Source organism: Oncorhynchus gorbuscha, linkage group LG03, assembly GCF_021184085.1.
Source record: "Oncorhynchus gorbuscha isolate QuinsamMale2020 ecotype Even-year linkage group LG03, OgorEven_v1.0, whole genome shotgun sequence".
NCBI lineage: Eukaryota > Metazoa > Chordata > Actinopteri > Salmoniformes > Salmonidae > Oncorhynchus > Oncorhynchus gorbuscha.
In genome coordinates this window covers 77297817-77320640 of record NC_060175.1, presented here as the reverse complement: position 1 = coordinate 77320640, position 22824 = coordinate 77297817, and the positions used below count along the sequence as shown (strand labels likewise).

The 22824-nt window shown below is 46.3% G+C and overlaps 1 protein-coding gene across 3 annotated transcripts in view; it reads right to left on the bottom strand.

Moving 5' to 3' along the window:
* arhgap46b (Rho GTPase activating protein 46b) overlaps positions 1–22824 on the bottom strand; it is a 94314-nt gene that overhangs the window by 47582 nt on the left and 23908 nt on the right. Inside the window, exons 1-2 of one of the 3 annotated variants that reach the window (XM_046343790.1) lie at positions 20481–21044; positions 7599–8033 (exon numbers count right to left, since the gene is read on the bottom strand). In XM_046343790.1, the coding sequence (XP_046199746.1) occupies positions 7599–7990 (392 nt within the window). In that variant the 5' untranslated portion in view covers positions 7991–8033; positions 20481–21044. Of the gene's footprint in view, positions 1–7598; positions 8034–11045; positions 11200–20480; positions 21045–22824 lie in introns of those variants that run through there. The other 2 variants (XM_046343788.1, XM_046343789.1) reach the window with 2 other exon arrangements.

The following is a 22824-nucleotide window of genomic DNA, read 5'->3' as shown; positions in this document are numbered from 1 at the left end:
GCAGGATTTCCTCAGGTTTGGCAGTAATGTCAATCAAATAAAATAAAATCAAATGTATTATTATAGCCCTTCGTACATCAGCTGATATCTCAAAGTGCTGTACAGAAACCCAGCCTAAAACCCCAAACAGCAAGCAATGCAGGTGTAGAAGCACTAGGTGTTTGCATGTCCGTGTCTCAGCACATATTTGAAATGGATTCAGCCAACTGCCAGCCAACCTTCCTCTACCGCTCTACAGGTAACTACCAAAATAATGGAAACACTTGAGTAAATGAGGGATACAAAGTATATTGAGAGCAGGTGCTTTCACACAGGTGTGGGTCCTGAGTTAATTAAGCAATTAACATCCCATTATGCTTAGGGTCATATATTAAAATACTGGGCAGGCCATTACTTTGGCCACCATGCCTATGCCCTTATAGGATGACAATGACCCCATCCACAGGACATGAGTGGTCACTGAATGGCTTGATGAGCATGAAAACGATGTAAACCATATGCCACGGCTGTCTCAGTCACCAGATCTCAACCCAATTGAACACTTATGGGAGATTCTGGAGACAGTGTTTTCCACCATTATCAACAAAACACCAAACGTGTCACGACTTCCGCCGAAGTTGGTGCCTCTCCTTGTTCGGTGGCATTCAGCGGTCGACGTCACCGGTTTTCTAGCCGCCACCGATCTACGTTTCATTGTCCATTTGTTTTGTCTTTATTGTACACACCTGGTTTCCATTCCATGGTTATTTATTCCCTCGTTGACCCTCTGGTTCCCACCTGGTTTCCATTCCATGGTTATTTATTCCCTCGTTGACCCTCTGGTTCCCACCTGGTTTCCATTCCATGGTTATTTATTCCCTCGTTGACCCTCTGGTTCCCACCTAGTTTCCATTCCATGGTTATTTATTCCCTCAATGACCTTCTGGTTCCCACCTGGTTTCCATTCCATGGTTATTTATTCCCTCGTTGACCCTCTGGTTCCCACCTGGTTTCCATTCCATGGTTATTTATTCCCTCGTTGACCCTCTGGTTCCCACCTGGTTTCCATTCCATGGTTATTTATTCCCTCGTTGACCCTCTGGTTCCCACCTGGTTTCCATTCCATGGTTATTTATTCCCTCGTTGACCCTCTGGTTCCCACCTGGTTTCCATTCCATGGTTATTTATTCCCTCGTTGACCCTCTGGTTCCCACCTGGTTTTGTGTTTGTTCTGTGTTTAGCTGTCACTTCTATTTTGTTAGCTGGATTGTTTTCCCTGTGTGGAATATATTCTGTTGTTTTAATTGAGTAAAAGTCCGTTATTACTCATTCTCTGTGTCCTGCGCCTGACTCCGTCCCACCTTCTGCACATCGACCCTTTACAAAACGATGGAATTTCTCGTGGAAGAACGGTGTCCCTCCAATAGAGTCCCAGACACTTCTATGCCAAGGTGCATTGAAGCTGTTCTGCCTTGTGGTGAACCAACACCCTTTTAAGACACTTTATGTTGGTGTTTCCTGTATTTTGTCAGTTACCTGTATGAGTGACACACAGTAACATCCCATGCTGTATGTATTGCCCCTCCTCTCCCCTCTCCAGGACACACTCCCAGTGAGGTCTGAGTGACATGGTGTTTACCCAGGGAGGGTGAGGTATTCCCCTCCTCTCCCCTCTCCAGGACACACTCCCAGTGAGGTCTGAGTGACATGGTGTTTACCCAGGGAGGGTGAGGTATTCCCCTCCTCTCCCCTCTCCAGGACACACTCCCAGTGAGGTCTGAGTGACATGGTGTTTACCCAGGGAGGGTGAGGTATTCCCCTCCTCTCCCCTCTCCAGGACACACTCCCAGTGAGGTCTGAGTGACCTGGTGTTTACCCAGGGAGGGTGAGGTATTCCCCTCCTTACTGGACTGCTGTGGAGGGCAACAGGTCATGAGATAAGAGGTTAATCAATGACTAACACACCACTGCAAATTCTCTCAATTCTCCTGATTGGTACAGTGAGCTCTGTCACAAAATATCAAACAATGAAGTGAACGTGAGTATATGTCAGTGGAAGTAAGCAGAGAATGGGGGGCGGGGGGCTTTCCTACTACTCATTCCAGACTGATATGAAAAGCAGGGATGTGGGGGGAATAGACCTTGGTGTCCTAGATACAACACAGACCTTGTCTGAGGGCCTGTAACCCAATGCCATGTTTCAGCGTGGGAGTCATGGAGTGTGTGAGTGGAATTGGTTCTGACTCAATTTCACACACAAATGGGTGTACGCAAATGTGTACGCACACACACACACGCACACACGCACGCATGCACGCGCACACACGCACGCACGCACGCACGCACGCACGCACGCACGCACACACACACACACACACACACACACACACACACACACACACACAGAGAGAGAGATAGACCCCTTTCTAACAGTAAATGAGTTTCGTGTATAAACTGGCGTAACAGTAGCCCTCCCTCTGGACATATCAGCCGTCTTCATTCTGCCTGGTGGGCAGCAGGACCCCCAGGTCCAACACCTCCACTTTAGTAGACGGCTGAGTAAGTGGCCTTAGGGAAAGCTGTCTGTAAGAGGCTGAGTGCTTATTCCCACCAGGCAGAATGTCGACGGCTGATATGTCCAAAGGGAGGGCTACTGTTACGCCAGTTTATACACGAAACTCATGTCCACCTTTTCTGAGGGGCAGAGAGAGAGAGAGAGAGAGAGACAGAGAGAGACAGAGAGAGACAGAAAGAGAGACACAGAGAGAGACAGAGAGAGAGAGAGAGTGACAGAGAGAGACAGAGAGAGAGAGACAGAAAGAGAGAGACAGAGAGAGACAGAGAGAGAGAGAGAGAGAGACAGAGAGACAGAGAGAGAGAGACAGAAAGAGAGAGACAGAGAGAGACAGAGAGAGAGAGAGAGTGACAGACAGAGACAGAGGGAGAGAGAGAGGGAGAGAGAGAGAGAGAGAGAGAGAGAGAGAGAGAGAGAGAGAGAGGGAGAGAGAGAGAGAGAGAGAGAGAGAGAGAGAGAGAGAGAGAGAGAGAGAGAGAGAGAGAGAGAGAGAGAGAGAGAGAGAGAGAGAGAGAGAGAGAGAGTCCCTATATTTGCTGCAGTCCATATATGGGTACTCCTCCTACTGTACTGGGTGTGGAACTACTCCGTAGGAGGAAGTGATTCTGTAACCATCAATACAACTCATTACCAGTCCCTCGCTCTAACCATGACAGGTGTGTGTGCGTGTGTGTCTGTGCGTGTGTACTGTGTCTGCAAACTTGGGAGTGTGTGTCAAAGGGTATACACATGTTTGAGGAACTAAAACAGTCATGTTGGCAAAATATGAAGCGATTCAATGTAGCGTATTTGGCTGTGTGCCAGGCAGTGCACTAGACACCTGAATTGATCTTATAGCAACTCTCATACTGCTCCTGTTTGATAGACAGTAGCGTAGGGCATTTCCTGTCTGAATAGGGTAAGTGAGAAAGGGGGTAAAGAAGGAAATATTATGTAATTCCCCATGATTGGAGCACATCTCCTTCCTGTCTGACTGCATGTGTTGAGGGCTACCGTGTGAGTCGGCCACTCCCAGAGGTGAGACGTAAGTCTGTCATGTTCCACACAGGAAGGAGATGGGAAGCGGAGAATCATCTGTAAAGCTGAAGAGAGCTGAAGAGAGCTGCCAAGTAAAACAAGATGGGAAATCACTTCTGAGAATTTCTTTTTTTTATCAGATTTTCTTTCATACTGCAAAATGTGCTCTGAGTTAGCCTAGCAATCAGAATCAGCCATAGCTTAAAGCATAAAGTGTTAGTAGTAGTAAGCCCAGCAAACCGGGAACATTCTCAGAACATTCCCAGACCCCGATAGGGTTTATTCTAACATTGGGATGATAACCTCCTAAAACAATACTTTTTTTGATAACAAAATCTATTTTTTCCCTCAAATGTTTTAACGATCACAAAAATGTTGTGCACATCTGTATCAACCATCACAGAACATTCCCCCAAACGTTAGGTTTCCAGCTGTCATAACACCACGTACCAGTAATGTTTTCCCAGCAAAAATGTGTCTGTGAAAGTTCCCAGAACTAGGAATGTTCCTGCAACATTAGGCAAATGTTTTATACAAACATTCTATGACTATCAGCACGACTGAACAGTATTTTTGTTTGGACAATATTTGCCGCTAACCAAACACATTTTCTGGGAACTTTCACAGAAACAATTCTCTTCACTCATTTAATCACTAAGTTAGCTCCTAAGTAGCCTGGGTGTCAGTTAGCAAAGCAGAAATGGCCTGGGCTCAAATGTAGCGATTAAACCAAGTTAGCTTGTGCTAAATTGCATACACTGCAATGCTGAGAGTTTGGCCCGTGCTCAGACAGACAGGCTCAGATCTAGCCTAGATCTAGATCGTCAAGATTGTGCCCAACCCAGGGTTTTCAGCCTGTACACACATGGGCAGAATTGACCAAAGACAGTGTGATTAAACAATTCCATTATCATCTGCAGACAATCTCATTCTAGCAGGCCTCTCATGTTCATCAACACTGACAGCGCTCCGAAACACTGAGGACATCCTCCATGTCCCTGACCATCCTTCCTCCTCTGTCCTCGTTTATCTCAAACCACTTTTCTCTGCCTCCTCTGTTAAAGCTCTCTCCTCCAACCTCTCAATTTTGTATCTCGTCTAGACATCTCATTGTATATCACTTGCATCTCAATGTTTTCTCTCTCTGTTTAAATGAAGCTGACGCAGCACCTGCGAGAGTCGGCCATACAGTATTTAACTGGAGGAGGAAGGAGAGCCGTCTCACGTATGTGATATAGAGTCCATTTTTTGGGGGACATTTTTTATTTAACCTTTATTTAACTAGGCAAGTCAGGAGATAAGGCTGAGCAGTGCTGGCTGAAGCCAAGCAAAAGTGAAATGATAGAGCCATGTGGTTGAGCACGGCAGGAGGCTTAATCCACAGTAATACGTTTGTAGATGAAGGAGGGGATAAGCCCAGCTAACTGACACTGAGATCCATACGGCTGCAGAGTCAGCCTTCCTGGAAGCAACAGCAGAGTAGACTAAAGGAGGATACTCTAAAGGAGTATCTAGGGTTGAGTCAGGCTAGTATTTAGTATTTATTAGATTTCCGATTATCTGCTGCCAAGACAAATTAACAATATAAATTCCACAATACCACAACATTATAATGTGTGTGAAGAGTGTGTGAGTGTGTGTGTGTGTGTGTGTGTGTGTGTGTGTGTGTGTGTGTGTGTGTGTGTGTGTGTGTGTGTGTGTGTGTGTGTGTGTGTGTGTGTGTGTGTGTGTGTGTGTGTGTGTGTGTGTGTGTGTGTGTGTGCTACTTCTCACTTGTGTTACTTGATGTGGAATAGAGTTCCATGTAGTCATGGCTCTATGTGGTACTGTGCATTTCCCAGAGTCTGTTTTGGACTTGGGGACTGTGAAGAGACCCCTGGTGATATGTCTTGTGGGCTACACTTGTTCATTTAGCAGACAAGATTTGTTTACAATTCCATGCCGCTATTTTATTTTATGGTATGAAGAATAAAATTGAAGATAGATTAATGAAATAGAAAGGATATTTTCTCGAAATGCTTTGATGGAGTTCTATTCTGTGTTGAGCGGTTAACAAAGAAATGGGTACTCTTATATGCTTAATTTATGCAACTTTAGCTGTGATACAAATGTTGGGCTATATATTTAGATTTGTAATACATTCTAAGGCGGCATGATGCGACTCAAATGATGCTTTTTTTAAAGTAGCATGAAAGGCATGAGCTCTGCTTTGTTGTTTTTTGTGCAGGCTGTACACACTTCATCAGTCTCTCATTCACAATTTGACAAGCACTTGATAATGCCTCAAATTTTCCCCTTTGTGTGGCCGTAATGCCCCCTAAAAAAAATCCATGCCTTTTGTGACTAATGGCTGTTGTGCCCTTGGGCTGAATATAATAATTATAATTATCTTCTCTCAGCTTCGTGCCGAATCACCTCTCGCTCACATGGCTTGAAGAACCTCTCACTCACATGACTCGAATCACCTCTCCCTCACATGATTCTCAGTCACGTGATCGGGTCTATCCCCCATAGTACAAAAGTTGACTTCCTCTGTTCTGTGCGAGAAATAAATATTCCAAACATAATCTGGGACAGTTGTGGGATGTGATAGATCCAAAATTAATACTAGCATTAAAAAAACAGTTTTAAGCAACGAGGCTGATGCAACAGATCAGAACGTTTAGCTTAAAATGTTGATAAACTAATAGGCTATTTCTTCACAGCAATGCGCACACACAGAAGGCACAAATGTTCCATTAGCAGGAAAACACCACAAATGTAATTATGCATGTAATGATTTTATTATAAAGGTGCATTTTTATGGTGAAAATGAGCTTCCCCAAACTTGAAAACACTCGCGCTGCGTATGTATGCCAGTTAGATACTACACCCATTGTAAAGCGGATTCCTGTGCTTAATATGAGTTATTTGGCCACTTTAGTTGTGATACAAACCTTATGAAAACATATAGTCTAGGCTACATGAAGTGTGCAACTACGATTTGAAAAAGTCACGCAAAAAAAGGCATTGTTTCTTGCCCTAAGCTGGGAATCATTCACAAGTGATAATATATCATTCACAAGTGATAGGTTAATATTGTCACCCATCACACTATTCGTAATGTAATCTTGTCTTTACATATACTGAATAATACATGTGTGAAATTAGTTTGAATTTAGAATGGACCATTATCATGCACCTGTATTGAACAGGGGCAGCGGGGGGGATAAAACATGTCATCTATGCACTTAAGTAGCGAATGAAGGATGCCTTTCCCATGGTTCATTTTCATGCCAGCCAGGTAGACTTTACTCCTGTTTTAAAGAGAAGCAATTTGCTTAATATTACAAAGGCGGAGAAATAAACATAGTAAGTCTAGCCTATAGAAAGCCGATGGGATCACTCTGTTATCTCATGCAATTGCATAGCCTATAGAGATGTTGCTCAACATGAGCTCATGGGCTGTTTGATGAGATGTTCCAATACATTTGCATTGATGTCAGAGTGATTAGATGAACAATAGAGTGCTGAGTACCAGGAAGTTAAACGGCTACTAATGTTCAGCATCAGAGCTTGGAGAAGCCTAGTTACTGTGACTAAATGGTCATGTGGAATTTGACTGCCGTCATGACTCGTGACCGCCAGCGTGGTGGTAATACGCTCACCGTAACAGCCCTAGTTCTGAGCTGTGTGTTAGCTGTTTGAACAGGCCGTTTTGTGCTTTTAACATGTCAATACCTCTCACAAAGGCAAGTAGTGATGGAGTCAATCTCTCCACCACTTTGAGCCAAGAGAGATTGACATGCATTTTATTGATATTTCCCCTCAGTGTACATTTAAGGACCAGCCGTGTTGCTCTGTTCTGGGCTTTTAGTTTTTGATACATTTACGACTAGATCGTTACTTGCTACCCCTTCTGAAAGTGACTGCAGCTCTATATGAAGTGCGGCAGTGATTTGACTTACTGGGGTCAAGCTGAGTAAATACTGTAAGTAAATGTAAACATTGTAAATCTTTATGGTGTATGTTATGGTAGAGAGGTTACCTGGGGGTATCTTTCCTGTTCTCCAGGCTGTCACAGAGCCCCTTAGACGGGGTCGACCTCCCGCTGCTGTCAGGGTCCTGGGAGGGGGGCATGGGGTAGGCCTGGTTAGGTAGGGGTGTGCGACGGCCCTCTCCTCCCCCTCTCTGGGGCTTGATGGGGCCGCTCAGGCCCGTCTCTGAGCTCCTCTTCATGGCCTGTAGCTGGGCCAGGGGCACGATGTCGCAGGCCTGGGGCCGGTGCCACACCGTCTGCTGGCTGGCACTGTTGTAGTAGTAGAAGCGGTTGTTGTGGCTGTCAAACAGCTCCCACCACTGGCTGCCGTCGGACTGGCGCACGGCGGCGCCTGGGGGGGGCTCCCAGCCACATTCCCCCGAGGCCAGGTTCACGTACATGCGCTCCTGCGAGCGCGGCTCCAAGATCTCCACCCAGTCACAGCTGGAGAGGAGAGAGGGGGAACATGGAAAATGTAGTCAAGTTTTGAAGACTGTACTGTATATGACCACTGTATACTGAAAAATACAGTGCTTTCAAAACGTATTCACACCCCTTGACTTTTTCCACATTTTGTTGCGCTACAGCCTGAATTTAAAATGGATACAAAATGTATTTTGTGTCACTGGCCTAGAAGCGGCAGGTAGCCTAGTGGTTAGAGCATTGGGCCATTAAGTGCAAGGTTGCTAGATCGAATCCCCCGAGCTGACAAGGTAAAATCTGTTGTTCTGCCCCTGAGCAAGGCTTTTCCTAGGCTGTCATTGTCAATAATAATTTGTTCTTAACTTCTTAAGGTATAGGGGGCAGCATTTTCACTTTTGGATAAATAGCGTGCCCAATTTCAACGTCTTGCTACTCATGCCAAGAATATAAGATATGCATAATAGTAGATTTGGATAGAAAACACTCTGAAGTTTCTAAAACGGTTTGAATCATGTCTGTGAGTATAACATAACTTATGTAGCAGGCAAAACCACGAGGACTAACCGTTCAGAATTGTTGTTTTTTAAGGTCTCTGTCTGTTCAATGGATTCTCATGGGGAAACGATATTTCTTAGGAACTTGTTTTCAGTTCCTACCGCCTCCACTGGATATTACTAGTCTTTGGAATTTGGTTGAGGTTATTCCTTTGTGCAATGAAGAAGTACGGCCATCTAGGAACTGCGTAACACTTTTGAGAGTTGGGCAAGGCGTGAAAAGTAGCTTGGTTTGTTGTCTTCCTGTATTGAACACAGATAGACCCGTCTTCAATTTGATCGATTATTAACGTTTAAAAATACCTAAAGTTGTATTACAAAAGTAGTTTGAAATATTTTGGCAAAGTTTATAGGCAACTTTTGAAATATTTTGTAGTGACGTTGCGCATTTTGGAAGCTGTCTTGTTCTGGATCAAACGCACAAATAAATGGACATATTGGATGTATATGGACGGAATTAATTGAACAAATTGACCAATTGTGATGTTTATGGGACATATTGGAGTGCCAACAAAAGAAGCTCGTCAAAAGGTAATGCATGTTTTATATTTTATTTCTGCGTTTTGTGTAGCGCCTGCAGGGTTGAAATATGCTACCCTCTTTGTTTACTGTTGTGCCATCATCAGATAATAGCTTCTTATGCTTTCGCCACCAAGCCTTTTTAAAATCTGACATGCATTTTCCCTGGTTTTTGCCCAAGTGGCACACAACCGTCCCCTATACCATAAGAAGTTCTGACTTGCCTAGTTAAATAATTAAAAAATATCCCAAAGTGGATTTATGGTTTTTGAAATGTTTACAAATTGATTAAAAATGAAAAGCTGAAATGTCTTGAGTTAACATGTATTCAACCCCTTTGTTATGGCAAGCCTAAATAAGTTCAGGAGCAGAAATGTGCTTAACAAGTCACATAAGTTGCATGGACTCACACTGTGTGCAATAATAGATTTTAACATGATTTTCTACTGAATTCCTCATCTCTGTACCCCACATATACAATTATCTGTAAGGTCTCTCAGTCGAGCAGTGAATTTCAAACACTGTTTCAACCACAAAGACCAGGGAGGTTTTCCAATGTCTTGCAAAGAAGGGTAAATTGAAGTTATTAATTACACTTTGGATGGTGTATCAATACACCCAGTCACTGCAAAGATACATGCGTTCTTCCTAACTCAGTTGCCAGAGAGGAAGGAAACCGCTCAGGGATTTCACAATGGGGACAATGGTGACTTTAAAACAGTTAGAGTTTAATGGCTGTGACAGGAGAAAACTGAGGATGGATCAACGTCATTGTAGTTAAACCACAATATTAACCTAAATGGTGGTGTGAAAAGAAGGAAGCCTGTACAGAATATAAATAATCTGGAAAACTTGTTTGCAATAAGGCACTAAATTGAAACTGCAAAACATGTGGCCAAGAAATTAACTTATTATCCTGAATACAAAGCGTTATGTTTGGGGCAATCTAACACAACACATCACAGAGTACCACTGTTCATATTTTCAAGCATGGTGGTGGCTGCATCATGTTATTGGTATGCTTGTCATCGGCAAAGACTTGGGAGTTTTTTGGGGGATAAAAATAAATGGAATTGAGCTAAGCACAGGCAAAATCCTAGAGGAAAACCTGGTTCAGTCTGCTTTCTACCAGACACTGGGAGATGAATTCACCTTTCTGCAGGACAATCTAAAGCACAAGGCCACAGTACCAAGACGACAATGAATGTTTCTGAGCAAAGCTCCTAGAGACTTACCTAGAAAGACTCACAGCTGTAATCGCTGCCAAAGGTGATTCTAACATGTATTGACTCAGGGGTGTGAATACTTAAGTAAATTTGATTTCTGTATTTTATATTCTATACATTTGCAAACAATAAAATGTGTAATAAGTCAAGGTGTATGAATACTTTCTGAAGGCACTGTAGGCAAAGCAGTATTTTTCTCCCAACCTTAAAAATCAGTGAAGATATCAAATATTTTTGATCAGCTAAGTGAACATGGACCAAAGGGATTTGTCTTTGAGTCTGGGCGTGTATGAGTCTGGGCGTGTATGAGTCTGGGCGTGTATGAGTCTGGGCGTGTATGAGTCTGGGCGTGTATGTGTCTGGGCGTGTATGAGTCTGTGCGTGTATGAGTCTGGGCGTGTATGAGTCTGGGCGTGTACAGTACGGGCACATTTGTGTGTGTGTGAGGGCTTTCCGGTCCTAAGCATACAACCATTCCACTGAGTCAGACCTGAGTTAGGTCGTTCTGTGGTAGAGTAACCAACAGATGCAGCAGCTTTTTATCCCTACTAGTCCTTAGCCAGGAGCTACTTCACTGAAACGACAGTATCCACAGTCACTCAGGCTTCCATACACATACACACACACTCCCTGAAAAGTGAGAGCCGGTGAGAGTGACCCAGAATTTTACAAAAATGACATTCACAGGTGGCTGAAGTATTGAAGTAAGTGGAGAAGGAAGGTGTGTTTAACACCTTTCCCTGAGGCCTTGTTCTCCTGCTGACCATGGTTGGATGAGCTCCAGGGTCAACCTCCAGGCCAGAGAACCAGGGGAAGATGGGGCCATGGTCTACTACTTTCCCTAGGCTGGCTGGATGACAAAGAGGCCCGGGTCCTTATCTCCTCACGGAGAAGCCAAACAGGGATTAAGTGGCATCTAACCCACTGGCCCACCTGGCAGAGAGAGAGAGAGAGAGAGAGAGAGAGAGAGAGAGAGAGAGAGAGAGAGAGAGAGAGAGAGAGAGAGAGAGAGAGAGAGAGAGAGAGAGAGAGAGAGAGAGAGAGAGAGAGAGAGAGAGAGAGACAGAGAAAGAGAGAGAGAGAGAGAGAGAGAGAGAGAGAGAGAGAGAGAGAGAGAGAGAGAGAGAGAGAGAGAGAGAGAGAGAGAGAGAGAGAGAGAGAGAGAGAGAGAGAGAGAGAGAATGAGAGAGAGAGAGAGAGAGAAAGATAGAGAAATAGAGAGAAAGAGAGAAAGAGAGAGAGGCAAAGACTTGCTATTGGCGAAGCCGCCATAGGCACTTCCTAACCTCCTGCCAAATATATGACCACATTTGAGACACATATTTCCCACACATCACACAGACCCACAGAGAATTTGAAAACAAATCCAACACTGATAAACTCCCATATCTGAAATACCGCAATGTGCATCACAGCACCAAGATTTGTGGCCTGTTGCCACGAGGAAAGGGCAACCAGTGGAGGACAAACAACGTAGTAAATACAAACAAGATTTATCTGTTTATTTATCTCCTCCCACTATTCGTACTACAACTCTTTGCATATTGCTAAAACACTGTACATAGCTGATAATATAACACTTGACATGTCATTACCTTTTTGAGTGCAATGTTTACTGTTCATTTGATGATGCTGTTAATTCTCACTTTTGTTTCTCGTTTATTTCATGTGCTTTGGCAATGTAAACATACGTTTTCCATGCTAATGAAGCCCCTTTGAAATGAGAGACAGAGAGAAATATAAACACACACACAAACACAGGATACTGTCGAGGACTGCGTTATATATACCCGGGCACGGCTCTTGCTGAAACAGATCTACAGATATGATACAAACTAGTCGATCAATCAACCAATCAATCTATATATCAATCATAGCTACATGGCATTCTCACACCCAATGTACACATAATCATACCCACATGTACATCAGCACAAAATCAGAGGCATGAAGATGCTTTCTAGGTCAGCCATTCTCCTGAGGGCCCAGTGCATAGCATCTCTAAATACACACTGTTAATCCCAGTGCATAGCATCTCTAAATACACACTGTTAATCCCAGTGCATAGCAGCTCTATGTACACACTGTTAATCCCAGTGCATAGCAGCTCTAAATACACACTGTTAATCCCAGTGCATAGCAGCTCTATGTACACACTGTTAATCCCAGTGCATAGCAGCTCTATGTACACACTGTTAATCCCAGTGCATAGCAGCTCTATGTACACACTGTTAATCCCAGTGCATAGCAGCTCTAAATACACACTGTTAATCCCAGTGCATAGCAGCTCTATATACACACTGTTAATCCCAGTGCATAGCAGCTCTAAATACACACTGTTAATCCCAGTGCATAGCAGCTCTATATACACACTATCAATCCCAGTGCAAGCAGCTCTATATACACACTGTTAATCCCAGCGCAAGCAGCTTTATATACACACTGTTAATCCCAGTGCAAGCAGCTCTATATACACACTGTTAATCCCAGTGCAAGCAGCTCTATATACACACTGTTAATCCCAGCGCAAGCAGCTCTATATACACACTGTTAATCCCAGTGCAAGCATCTCTATATACACACTGTCATTCCCAGTGCAAGCAGCTCTATATACACACTGTTAATCCCAGTGCAAGCAGCTCTATATACACACGGTTAATCCCAGTGCAAGCAGCTCTATATACACACTGTTAATTCCAGTGCAAGCAGCTCTATATACACACTGTTAATCCCAGTGTACGCAGCTCTATATACACACTGTTAATCCCAGTGCAAGCAGCTCTATATACACACTGTTAATCCCAGTGCAAGCAGCTCTATATACACACTGTCAATCTCAGTGCAAGCAGCTCTATATACATACTGTCAATCCCAGTGCAAGCAGCTCTATATACACACTGTTAATCCCAGTGCAAGCAGCTCTATATACACACTGTTAATCCCAGTGCAAGCAGCTCTATATACACACTGTTAATCCCAGTGCAAGCAGCTCTATATACACACTGTTAATCCCAGTGCAAGCAGCTCTATATACACACTGTTAATCCCAGTGCAAGCAGCTCTATATACACACTGTTAATCCCAGTGCAAGCAGCTCTATATACACACTGTTAATCCCAGTGCAAGCAGCTCTATATACACACTGTTAATTCCAGTATAAAACAGTGGCATGAAGGGGACCTAAAAAACATTCACACCCAACTAAATGCTAAGTAGCTTTCCGCACGCACGCACACACACACACACACACACACACACACACACACACACACACACACACACACACACACACACACACACACACACACACACACACACACACACACACACACACACACACACACACACACACACACACACACACACACACACACACACACACACACACACCTGTTAAACATGTCAGTAAAGAAAGCAAGGACCTCACAGTCTTTCACACACACAAAGGATTTTTCCACACACCTGCTAAGATCTCTCAGAAATGTTATAGGCTCACAGATTTAGTTTCTGTGAAAAATGTGTATAAAATCAATCTGTCCTGAATATCCTGAGAGAGATAGAGAGAAAGAAAGAAAGAAATGGATGGATAAAGAGTGAGTGAGAGAAAGGGAGAGAGAGGGACAGAGAGGGATAGAGAGAGAGAGGGGAAAGAGAGAGAGAGACAGAGATAGACAGAAAGAGAGAGAGAGGTACAGAGAGAGAAAGGGATAGAGAGAGAGAGATGAGAAAGAGGGAGAGAGGGAGAGAGATAGACAGAAAGAGAGAGAGAGGTACAGAGAGAGATGAGAGAGAGAGAGAGAGGGGAAAGAGGGAGAGGGAGAGAGAGAGAGACAGAAAGAGAGAGAGAGGTACAGAGAGAGAAAGGGATAGAGAGAGAGAGAGAGAGAGAGAGAGAGAGAGAGAGAGAGAGAGAGAGAGAGAGAGAGAGAGAGAGAGAGAGAAATGGATAGCGAGAAGGATAGAGAGAGAGAAAGGGATAGTGAGACAGACAGACAGACAGACAGACAGACAGACAGACAGACAGACAGACAGACAGACAGACAGACAGACAGACAGACAGACAGACAGACAGACAGACAGACAGACAGACAGACAGACAGACAGACAGACAGACAGACAGAGAAAGAGATAGACGGGGAGTTTCTCAGACTAGCATGTAGCATGCAGACTAGCACCCATACGTAGAATGTATGCACACATGACTGTAAGTCGCTTTGGATAAAAGCGTCTGCTAAATGGCATATATTATTATTATTATATTATGTGACTAGGGTTGCAAAAGTCTTTCAATAAATTCACTGGTTTCCGTTGAATCAGGAGCAGAAAAAGGATGCATTCTGGGATCCTCCAACTAGGAGTTCTGGAAAAGCAGGGAATGTATTGAACGTACAACCCTAGTCACATGCTAGTGGTGAAGCGGGATGGATGCTGTGTCCAGCTGGTACCTCGGTCTGTAGTACAAAGCTAATACTGTACACCAACCCCACAATAGAACCACACATAGTACTGTCATGCACGACTCAGACCACTCCGACAGCCCACACCACTCAACCCACCACCACCTGACACACAGCTGAGACAGAGCTGGAACTCTCAGTCTCTTAGCACTCAGTCCTCTGGCTCCCCTGTCTGTGTTAGCATGTCACCCACAGCTAGTATAGTAGCTGACTGGGTCTGTGTGTGGGGCGCTGCTCCCTGTGTTCTCACCCAGTGGTATTACTGCTCTGTGCTACAGCACAAGTCGGCAACTCTGAGAGAGAGAGAGAGAGAGAGAGAGAGAGAGAGAGAGAGAGAGAGAGAGAGAGAGAGAGAGAGAGAGAGAGACCATGGTCTACTACTCTCCCTAGGCTGGCTGGATGACAAAGAGGCCCGGGTCCTTATCTCCTCACGGAGAAGCCAAACAGGGATTAAGTGGCATCTAACCCACTGGCCCACCTGGCAGAAAGAGAGAGAGAGAGAGAGAGAGAGAGAGAGAGAGAGAGAGAGAGAGAGAGAGAGAGAGAGAGAGAGAGAGAGAGAGAGAGAGAGAGAGAGAGAGAGAGAGAGAGACATAGAGATACAGAGAGATACAGAGAGAGAGAGAGAGAGGGACAGACAAACAGAGAGAGACAGAGAGAGACAGAGAGAGACAGAGAGAGAAAGAGAAAGAGAGAGAGAAAGAGAGACAGACAGAGAGAGAGACAGACAGAGAGACAGACAGAGAGAGGGACAGAGAGAGAGATACAGAGAGAGAGAGAGAGACAGAGAGAGAGAGAGAGAGAAAGAGAAAGAGAAAGAGAGAGAGAGAGAGAGAGAGAGAGAGAGAGAGAGAGAGAGAGACAGACAGACAGACAGACAGACAGACAGACAGACAGACAGACAGACAGACAGACAGACAGACAGAGAGAGGGAGAGGGAGAGAGACATAGAGATACAGAGAGAGAGAGAGAGACAGACAAACAGAGAGAGACAGAGAGAGAGAAAGAGAAAGAGAAAGAGAAAGAGAAAGAGAAAGAGAAAGAGAAAGAGAAAGAGAAAGAGAAAGAGAAAGAGAAAGAGAGAGAGAAAGAGAGACAGACAGAGAGAGAGACAGACAGAGAGATACAGAGAGAGAGAGAGAGAGAGAGAGAGAGAGAGAGAGAGAGAGAGAGAGAGAGAGAGAGAGAGAGAGAGAGAGAAGAGAGAGAGACAGAGAGAGAGAGAGAGAGAGAGACAGAGAGAGAGAGAGAGAGAGAGAGAGAGAGAGAGAGAGAGAGAGAGAGAGAGAGAGAAAGTGAGAGAGAAAGTGAGAGAGAAAGTGAGAGAGAAAGAGAGAGAGAGAGAGAGAGAGAGAGAGAGAGAGAGAGAGAGAGAGAGAGCGAGCGAGAGAGAGAGAGAGATGTTATCTAGGCTATACTGTATTTCCACAGGCCTGCTTTGCTCCTCTCAATAACACTGAGTTTGATTCCAGGCCCTGTCCTAGCCTGCCACTGCATCCAATCCCACCCAGCCAGGGACATAATGAGGTGAACGACATACTGTAGGGTTTACAGTACACACCATGGCATCATGACATCGCTCAGACACACTGACACCTGGGACACCGGAGGTCACCACGCCAACGGCATAGCTCAGGTGTCATCATCAGAACCCATACAGAGGAGAGTAAACAGGGCGGTTCTGTTGTGAGTCACAGCACCAGAGAAAGACACACTTCCAAATGGGGCATGACGAACTAGCATGCACGCATTCATACACACTCTGATACCTGACCTCAGAGAACTAAGCAACAAAAGGGGAAAGCTGTGTCTGTTAGTCTGGGGAAACAGGCTTGAAGGCGACGTGAAGAAAGAGACATAATATGATTGATAGTGCGGCTGTACGTGATCCTTGTGTTGTTGTGGCCCTAGAGGCTTTGCCAAGCATAACTTGCTGTGTCTGTGGCAGAGAGGGGGTTCAGTACAACTTATCAACACTGCAGCACACTGCCGAAGGCTTCAACCTGGGTATTTTTTCCCTCTGGCTTTTCGCAAATTCACAGGTAATTGTTGGGACAGTTTTGGTACAATTTTGAACTTTATAGTTGTGCCAAACATGTGAGAACCTGGCCTCTGAGTGAAAAGAGGTTGCTGGAATGTCTCTTAAACAGTCAAGTCTTTAGGAACATGCCCACATGCCCAGACTAGACCTGGGGCTGACACAGCTCTCACAACGAGCAGGGCTTAGTTTAGATAGGGAGGGACAGGGGAAATGAGACAGAGAGAGATATTCAGTAACTCATACACTCCTATTCCAAGGAGTTTAGTTTGCCAGTAGCTCAACAGATGAGTAAACACTGCATGTAATGTGCATGCAAGCCGGGATAAACAATCAGTGTCGTCCCTGAGCTGATTAACTGAATCTGACTGGGTGCATTCTAAAGAGAGATGTCATTCTGTGAACTTGAGCCGCAGCTTGATTTCGTTTATGAATCTCATGAAGACATACAGTATAGCCTAGATAACCTTTATTTCTCTCTCTCTCTCTCTCTCTCTCTCTCTCTCTCTCTCTCTCTCTCTCTCTCTCTCTCTCTCTCTCTCTCTCTCTCTCTCTCTCTCTCTCTCTCTCTCACACACTCACACACACACTCTCTCACTCTCACTCACACACACACACACACACACACACACACACACACACACACACACACACACACACACACACACACACACACACACACACACACACACACACACACACACACACACACACACACACACACACACACACACACACACACACACACACACACACACACACACACACAGAGAGAGAGAGAGCTGCCGACATGGACTGGAGCACAGAGCAGTAATCACGAGAGGCATCTCCCTTATGTGGGTGGTTGGAAGAACTACACTCTGGAACAAACAGAAGCCTCCCGGTGCAGCACAAAGCAATAAACTCCTCCTCCCGCTCCCACCACCCTCCCAAAAAGCTGGCAGCATCCCGACAACAACTTGGCGTTCCTTCGCTAGAAAACTTCCAAGCAGCAATGGAACATGGGATACTGGTTTGTTCCGTTGGTTTCTTTCTCTTGGGCCTTGCATGTAAAACTCCTGTCAGGCTCCTGTAAGGCTCATTCCTGTAAGGCTGGTGTAAGACTCCTGTAAGGCTCATGTAAGGCTTGTGTAAAGCTCTTATAAGGCTTGTGTAAGACTCCTGTAAGGTTCCTGTAAGACTCCTTCCTGTAAGGCTTGTGTAAGACTCCAGTAAGGCTCCTTCCTGTAAGGCTAGTGTAAGACTCCTGCAAGGCTCCTTCCTGTAAGGCTAGTGTAAGACTCCTGTAAGGTTCCTGTAAGGCTAGTGTAAGACTCCTGTAAGGTTCCTGTAAGGCTCCTTCCTGTAAGGCTAGTGTAAGACTCCTGTAAGGTTCCTGTAAGGCTCCTTCCTGTAAGGCTAGTGTAAGACTCCTGTAAGGTTCCTGTAAGGCTCCTTCCTGTAAGGCTAGTGTAAGACTCCTGTAAGGTTCCTGTAAGGCTCCTTCCTGTAAGGCTAGTGTAAGACTCCTGTAAGGTTCCTACTCCACCATTATTGTTGTATGCCTCCTGTGCCACGCATGTTCTAGACACACTGCTCATGTGGATCTCATCTGACGGGTCCAATCGTGAGTTGTGCATGTCTCTAGTTCTAACCTTAGTGACAAGGTGAACACTACTCCTCAGCTCTACCAGTGACTATGTTCAGCACGTCAACATTATGGTCCCAAAACACAGAACTGAGCAAGATGAATGCTTCCATTATTAAATACTCCTGCAGTGTCACAGTATGACGAACAACATCCCAGACAAGCGGAAGCCATTCACATGAGGAAGTAGGCAGTAGAGGACTAACTGGTTCTGGTTCAGCTCTCACAATCACATTATGGTGTTATGACTCAGCACAGTCCTTCGCGGTGTCCTCCGGGTTAACGAGTGATCTCAGTGGCACAGAAAGGACAGCAGAGACGAGGCGAGCCAGAAGCCTGCAGATCTTGCTCATCCCAGCATCAATAAGCATTTCAAGGGAGACTGTACCCTTAACTGCCTTGTTCAGGGGCAGAACAACATATTTTTACCTTTCAGCTCAGGGATTCAATCCAGCAACCTTTCGGTTACTGGCCCAACGCTCTAACCACTAGGCTACCTGCCACCCCAATTCTATAATGTTCCAGAAGCTCCTCTCCTACGCTACAGTAAAAGAAGGTTCAAGAGAACTGTTTGGAAGAGATTAGAAAGGGAGAGGAAAAGGGAGAGAGAGGGGGAGAGAGAGACAGCGAGAGGGGGAGAGGGAGAGAGAGGGGAGAGGGAGAGAGAGGGGGAGAGGGAGATAGAGAGAGGGGGAGAGGGAGAGAGACAGAGAGAGGGGGAGAGGGAGAGAGGGGAGAGACAGAGACAGACAAAGAGAGGGGGAGAGGGAGAGAGAGGGGAGAGAGAGAGGGGGACAGGGAGAGAGGGGGAGAGGGAGAGAGAGACAGAGAGGGAGAGGGAGAGAGAGGGGAGAGACAGAGAGACGGGGAGAGAGAGGGAGAGGGAGAGAGAGGGGGAGAGGGAGAGAGACAGAGAGGGAGAGAGAGAGGGGGAGAGGGAGAGAGGGGGAGAGGGAGAGAGAGATAGAGAGAGGGGGAGAGGGAGAGAGAGGGAGGGGGAGAGAGAGACAGAGAGGGAGAGAGAGAGGAAAAGGGAGAGAGAGGGGGAGAGGGAGCGAGAGAGAGAACCTGAGCACGTTTCTAAATACACAATCTGGTCCGACATGAGTCTAATTTCTTCCAGAGCTCGTGGCATGTGACTCCAGGCTACCCACAAAGGGTGAACATTAGCATTCTGCCCATGCCAGGCTGTCCATACCATCCTGGCCTCACACCCAACTTCCACTGGAGCTTCACAAAATTGCCACTGAGACACATTATTAGCCAGGCCAAGCTGGCAGAGACACCATTCCACGCCCACCATGCCCCAACTCTGGGTCTCCATAGCTGGGTTCTCCTTTGTGTGCCACAGGATGAACGATCTGCGGCTTGGCCACTGGAGCAGGTTTGCCAGCTGTGTCTAGGACACGCTACACCCCTGGCCCACTTCAGTAGGGCTTTAGTGCTATCCTGTACAATGAGACTCCTTTAGACACCAGGAAATAGTTCACCTGAACCCTCTCTCAACTCTCTCTCTCTCCTTGTTGCTGTGTGGAATCAGGACTGTCCTGCTGCTGATTCCCACAGTCATGCTCAGCTGCTGCTAAGGCCTTAAGGACTGGGACGAGGGGAGGGGTAAGGTGGTGGTCGTGTGGCCACAGCAACAGGGCTCACCTGTTCCCCTCACTTCAGTTGTGTAAATCAACACGGAAGCCTGAACTCCCCCCTAACGCCAGACCCCACACTCCCCTGATCCTCTGGAGCTGTCCACACACACACACACACACACACACACACACACACACACACACACACACACACACACACACACACACACACACACACACACACACACACACACACACACACACACACACACACACACACACACACACACACACACACACTCATCTGCTCCAGCCCTGCCAACACGGGGCTGCAGCTCCGCTCTGTAATTAACCCGCTTGGCTACGCCTGTTCTGCTTACCCCGCTGAAAAACAATCTGTCCTCCTGATTATTCACACAAGACTTTTTCTGCTCAGTACAAATATCAGTTCCCCCACTTACCCCTGTCCCGTCCATCACACCAGACAAAAGGGACTGCTGCTGTTCACACAGAGAACCTGCTTCCTGTTATTGCTGTCGTTCTTGAGGACAGAGAGAGATACTGAAGAGGAAAGAGATCAAACACAACCAACAGTAATGTCCTTCTTACTGTAAGTCTGCAGTTCTCCCTGCTCAGACACACTCCCTGCGGAGTCTAAAGTCCTGCCTCAGTCAGAGCACCACATGTGCCGGAAGTGAAGGTGTGTTTGGAGCCTCCACGTCACAGCAACGTCACAGAGATGAAACAAAATGGTGAAGTTGTACAATGCGATGATGTTGTAGCCGATGATGCCCTCCTGGACACGTGGCTCAGCGATGGACATTGCATATTGATTGATATATGACATTCAGTCGTTTTTGAAATTCTACTCTACCACCAAGTTCTCCTCATGACAGAAACAGAAATCAAAAGAGATGTTATCGGGGAGGGGTATATATATTTCAAAGGGCTGTGTGCTAAACTCAGTGAGCCGTTGTTGTGGCTTTCTCTCTGTCCAGCTGTTTAAACCGTACCAGCAGTCTTTGTGCTCGGCCATCTAAGCATGGAGCCTATATCTGTCTCTGCCTTGGCCCCACCCACCCAGGCCTTATCACAACCTGTATCACAGCTCATGTAAGCATGGAGCCTATATCTGTCTCTGCCTTGGCCCCACCCACCCAGGCCTTATCACAACCTGTATCACATCTCATGTAAGCATGGAGCCTATATCTGTCTCTGCCTTGGCCCCACCCACCCAGGCCTTATCACAACCTGTATCACAGCTCATGTAAGCATGGAGCCTATATCTGTCTCTGCCTTGGCCCCACCCACCCAGGCCTTATCACAACCTGTATCACAGCTCATGTAAGCATGGAGCCTATATCTGTCTCTGCCTTGGCCCCACCCACCCAGGCCTTATCACAACCTGTATCACAGCTCATGTAAGCATGGAGCCTATATCTGTCTCTGCCTTGGCCCCACCCACCCAGGCCTTATCACAACCTGTATCACAGCTCATGTAAGCATGGAGCCTATATCTGTCTCTGCCTTGGCCCCACCCACCCAGGCCTTATCACAACCTGTATCACAGCTCATGTAAGCATGGAGCCTATATCTGTCTCTGCCTTGGCCCCACCCACCCAGGCCTTATCACAACCTGTATCACAGCTCATGTAAGCATGGAGCCTATATCTGTCTCTGCCTTGGCCCCACCCACCCAGGCCTTATCACAACCTGTATCACAGCTCATGTAAGCATGGAGCCTATATCTGTCTCTGCCTTGGCCCCACCCACCCAGGCCTTATCACAACCTGTATCACAGCTCATGTAAGCATGGAGCCTATATCTGTCTCTGCCTTGGCCCCACCCACCCAGGCCTTATCACAACCTGTATCACAGCTCATGTAAGCATGGAGCCTATATCTGTCTCTGCCTTGGCCCCACCCACCCAGGCCTTATCACAACCTGTATCACAGCTCATGTAAGCATGGAGCCTATATCTGTCTCTGCCTTGGCCCCACCCACCCAGGCCTTATCACAACCTGTATCACAGCTCATGTAAGCATGGAGCCTATATCTGTCTCTGCCTTGGCCCCACCCACCCAGGCCTTATCACAACCTGTATCACAGCTCATGTAAGCATGGAGCCTATATCTGTCTCTGCCTTGGCCCCACCCACCCAGGCCTTATCACAACCTGTATCACAGCTCATGTAAGCATGGAGCCTATATCTGTCTCTGCCTTGGCCCCACCCACCCAGGCCTTATCACAACCTGTATCACAGCTCATGTAAGCATGGAGCCTATATCTGTCTCTGCCTTGGCCCCACCCACCCAGGCCTTATCACAACCTGTATCACAGCTCATGTAAGCATGGAGCCTATATCTGTCTCTGCCTTGGCCCCACCCACCCAGGCCTTATCACAACCTGTATCACAGCTCATGTAAGCATGGAGCCTATATCTGTCTCTGCCTTGGCCCCACCCACCCAGGCCTTATCAGAACCTGTATCACAGCTCATGTAAGCATGGAGCCTATATCTGTCTCTGCCTTGGCCCCACCCACCCAGGCCTTATCACAACCTGTATCACAGCTCATGTAAGCATGGAGCCTATATCTGTCTCTGCCTTGGCCCCACCCACCCAGGCCTTATCACAACCTGTATCACAGCTCATGTAAGCATGGAGCCTATATCTGTCTCTGCCTTGGCCCCACCCACCCAGGCCTTATCACAACCTGTATCACAGCTCATGTAAGCATGGAGCCTATATCTGTCTCTGCCTTGGCCCCACCCACCCAGACCTTATCACAACCTGTATCACAGCTC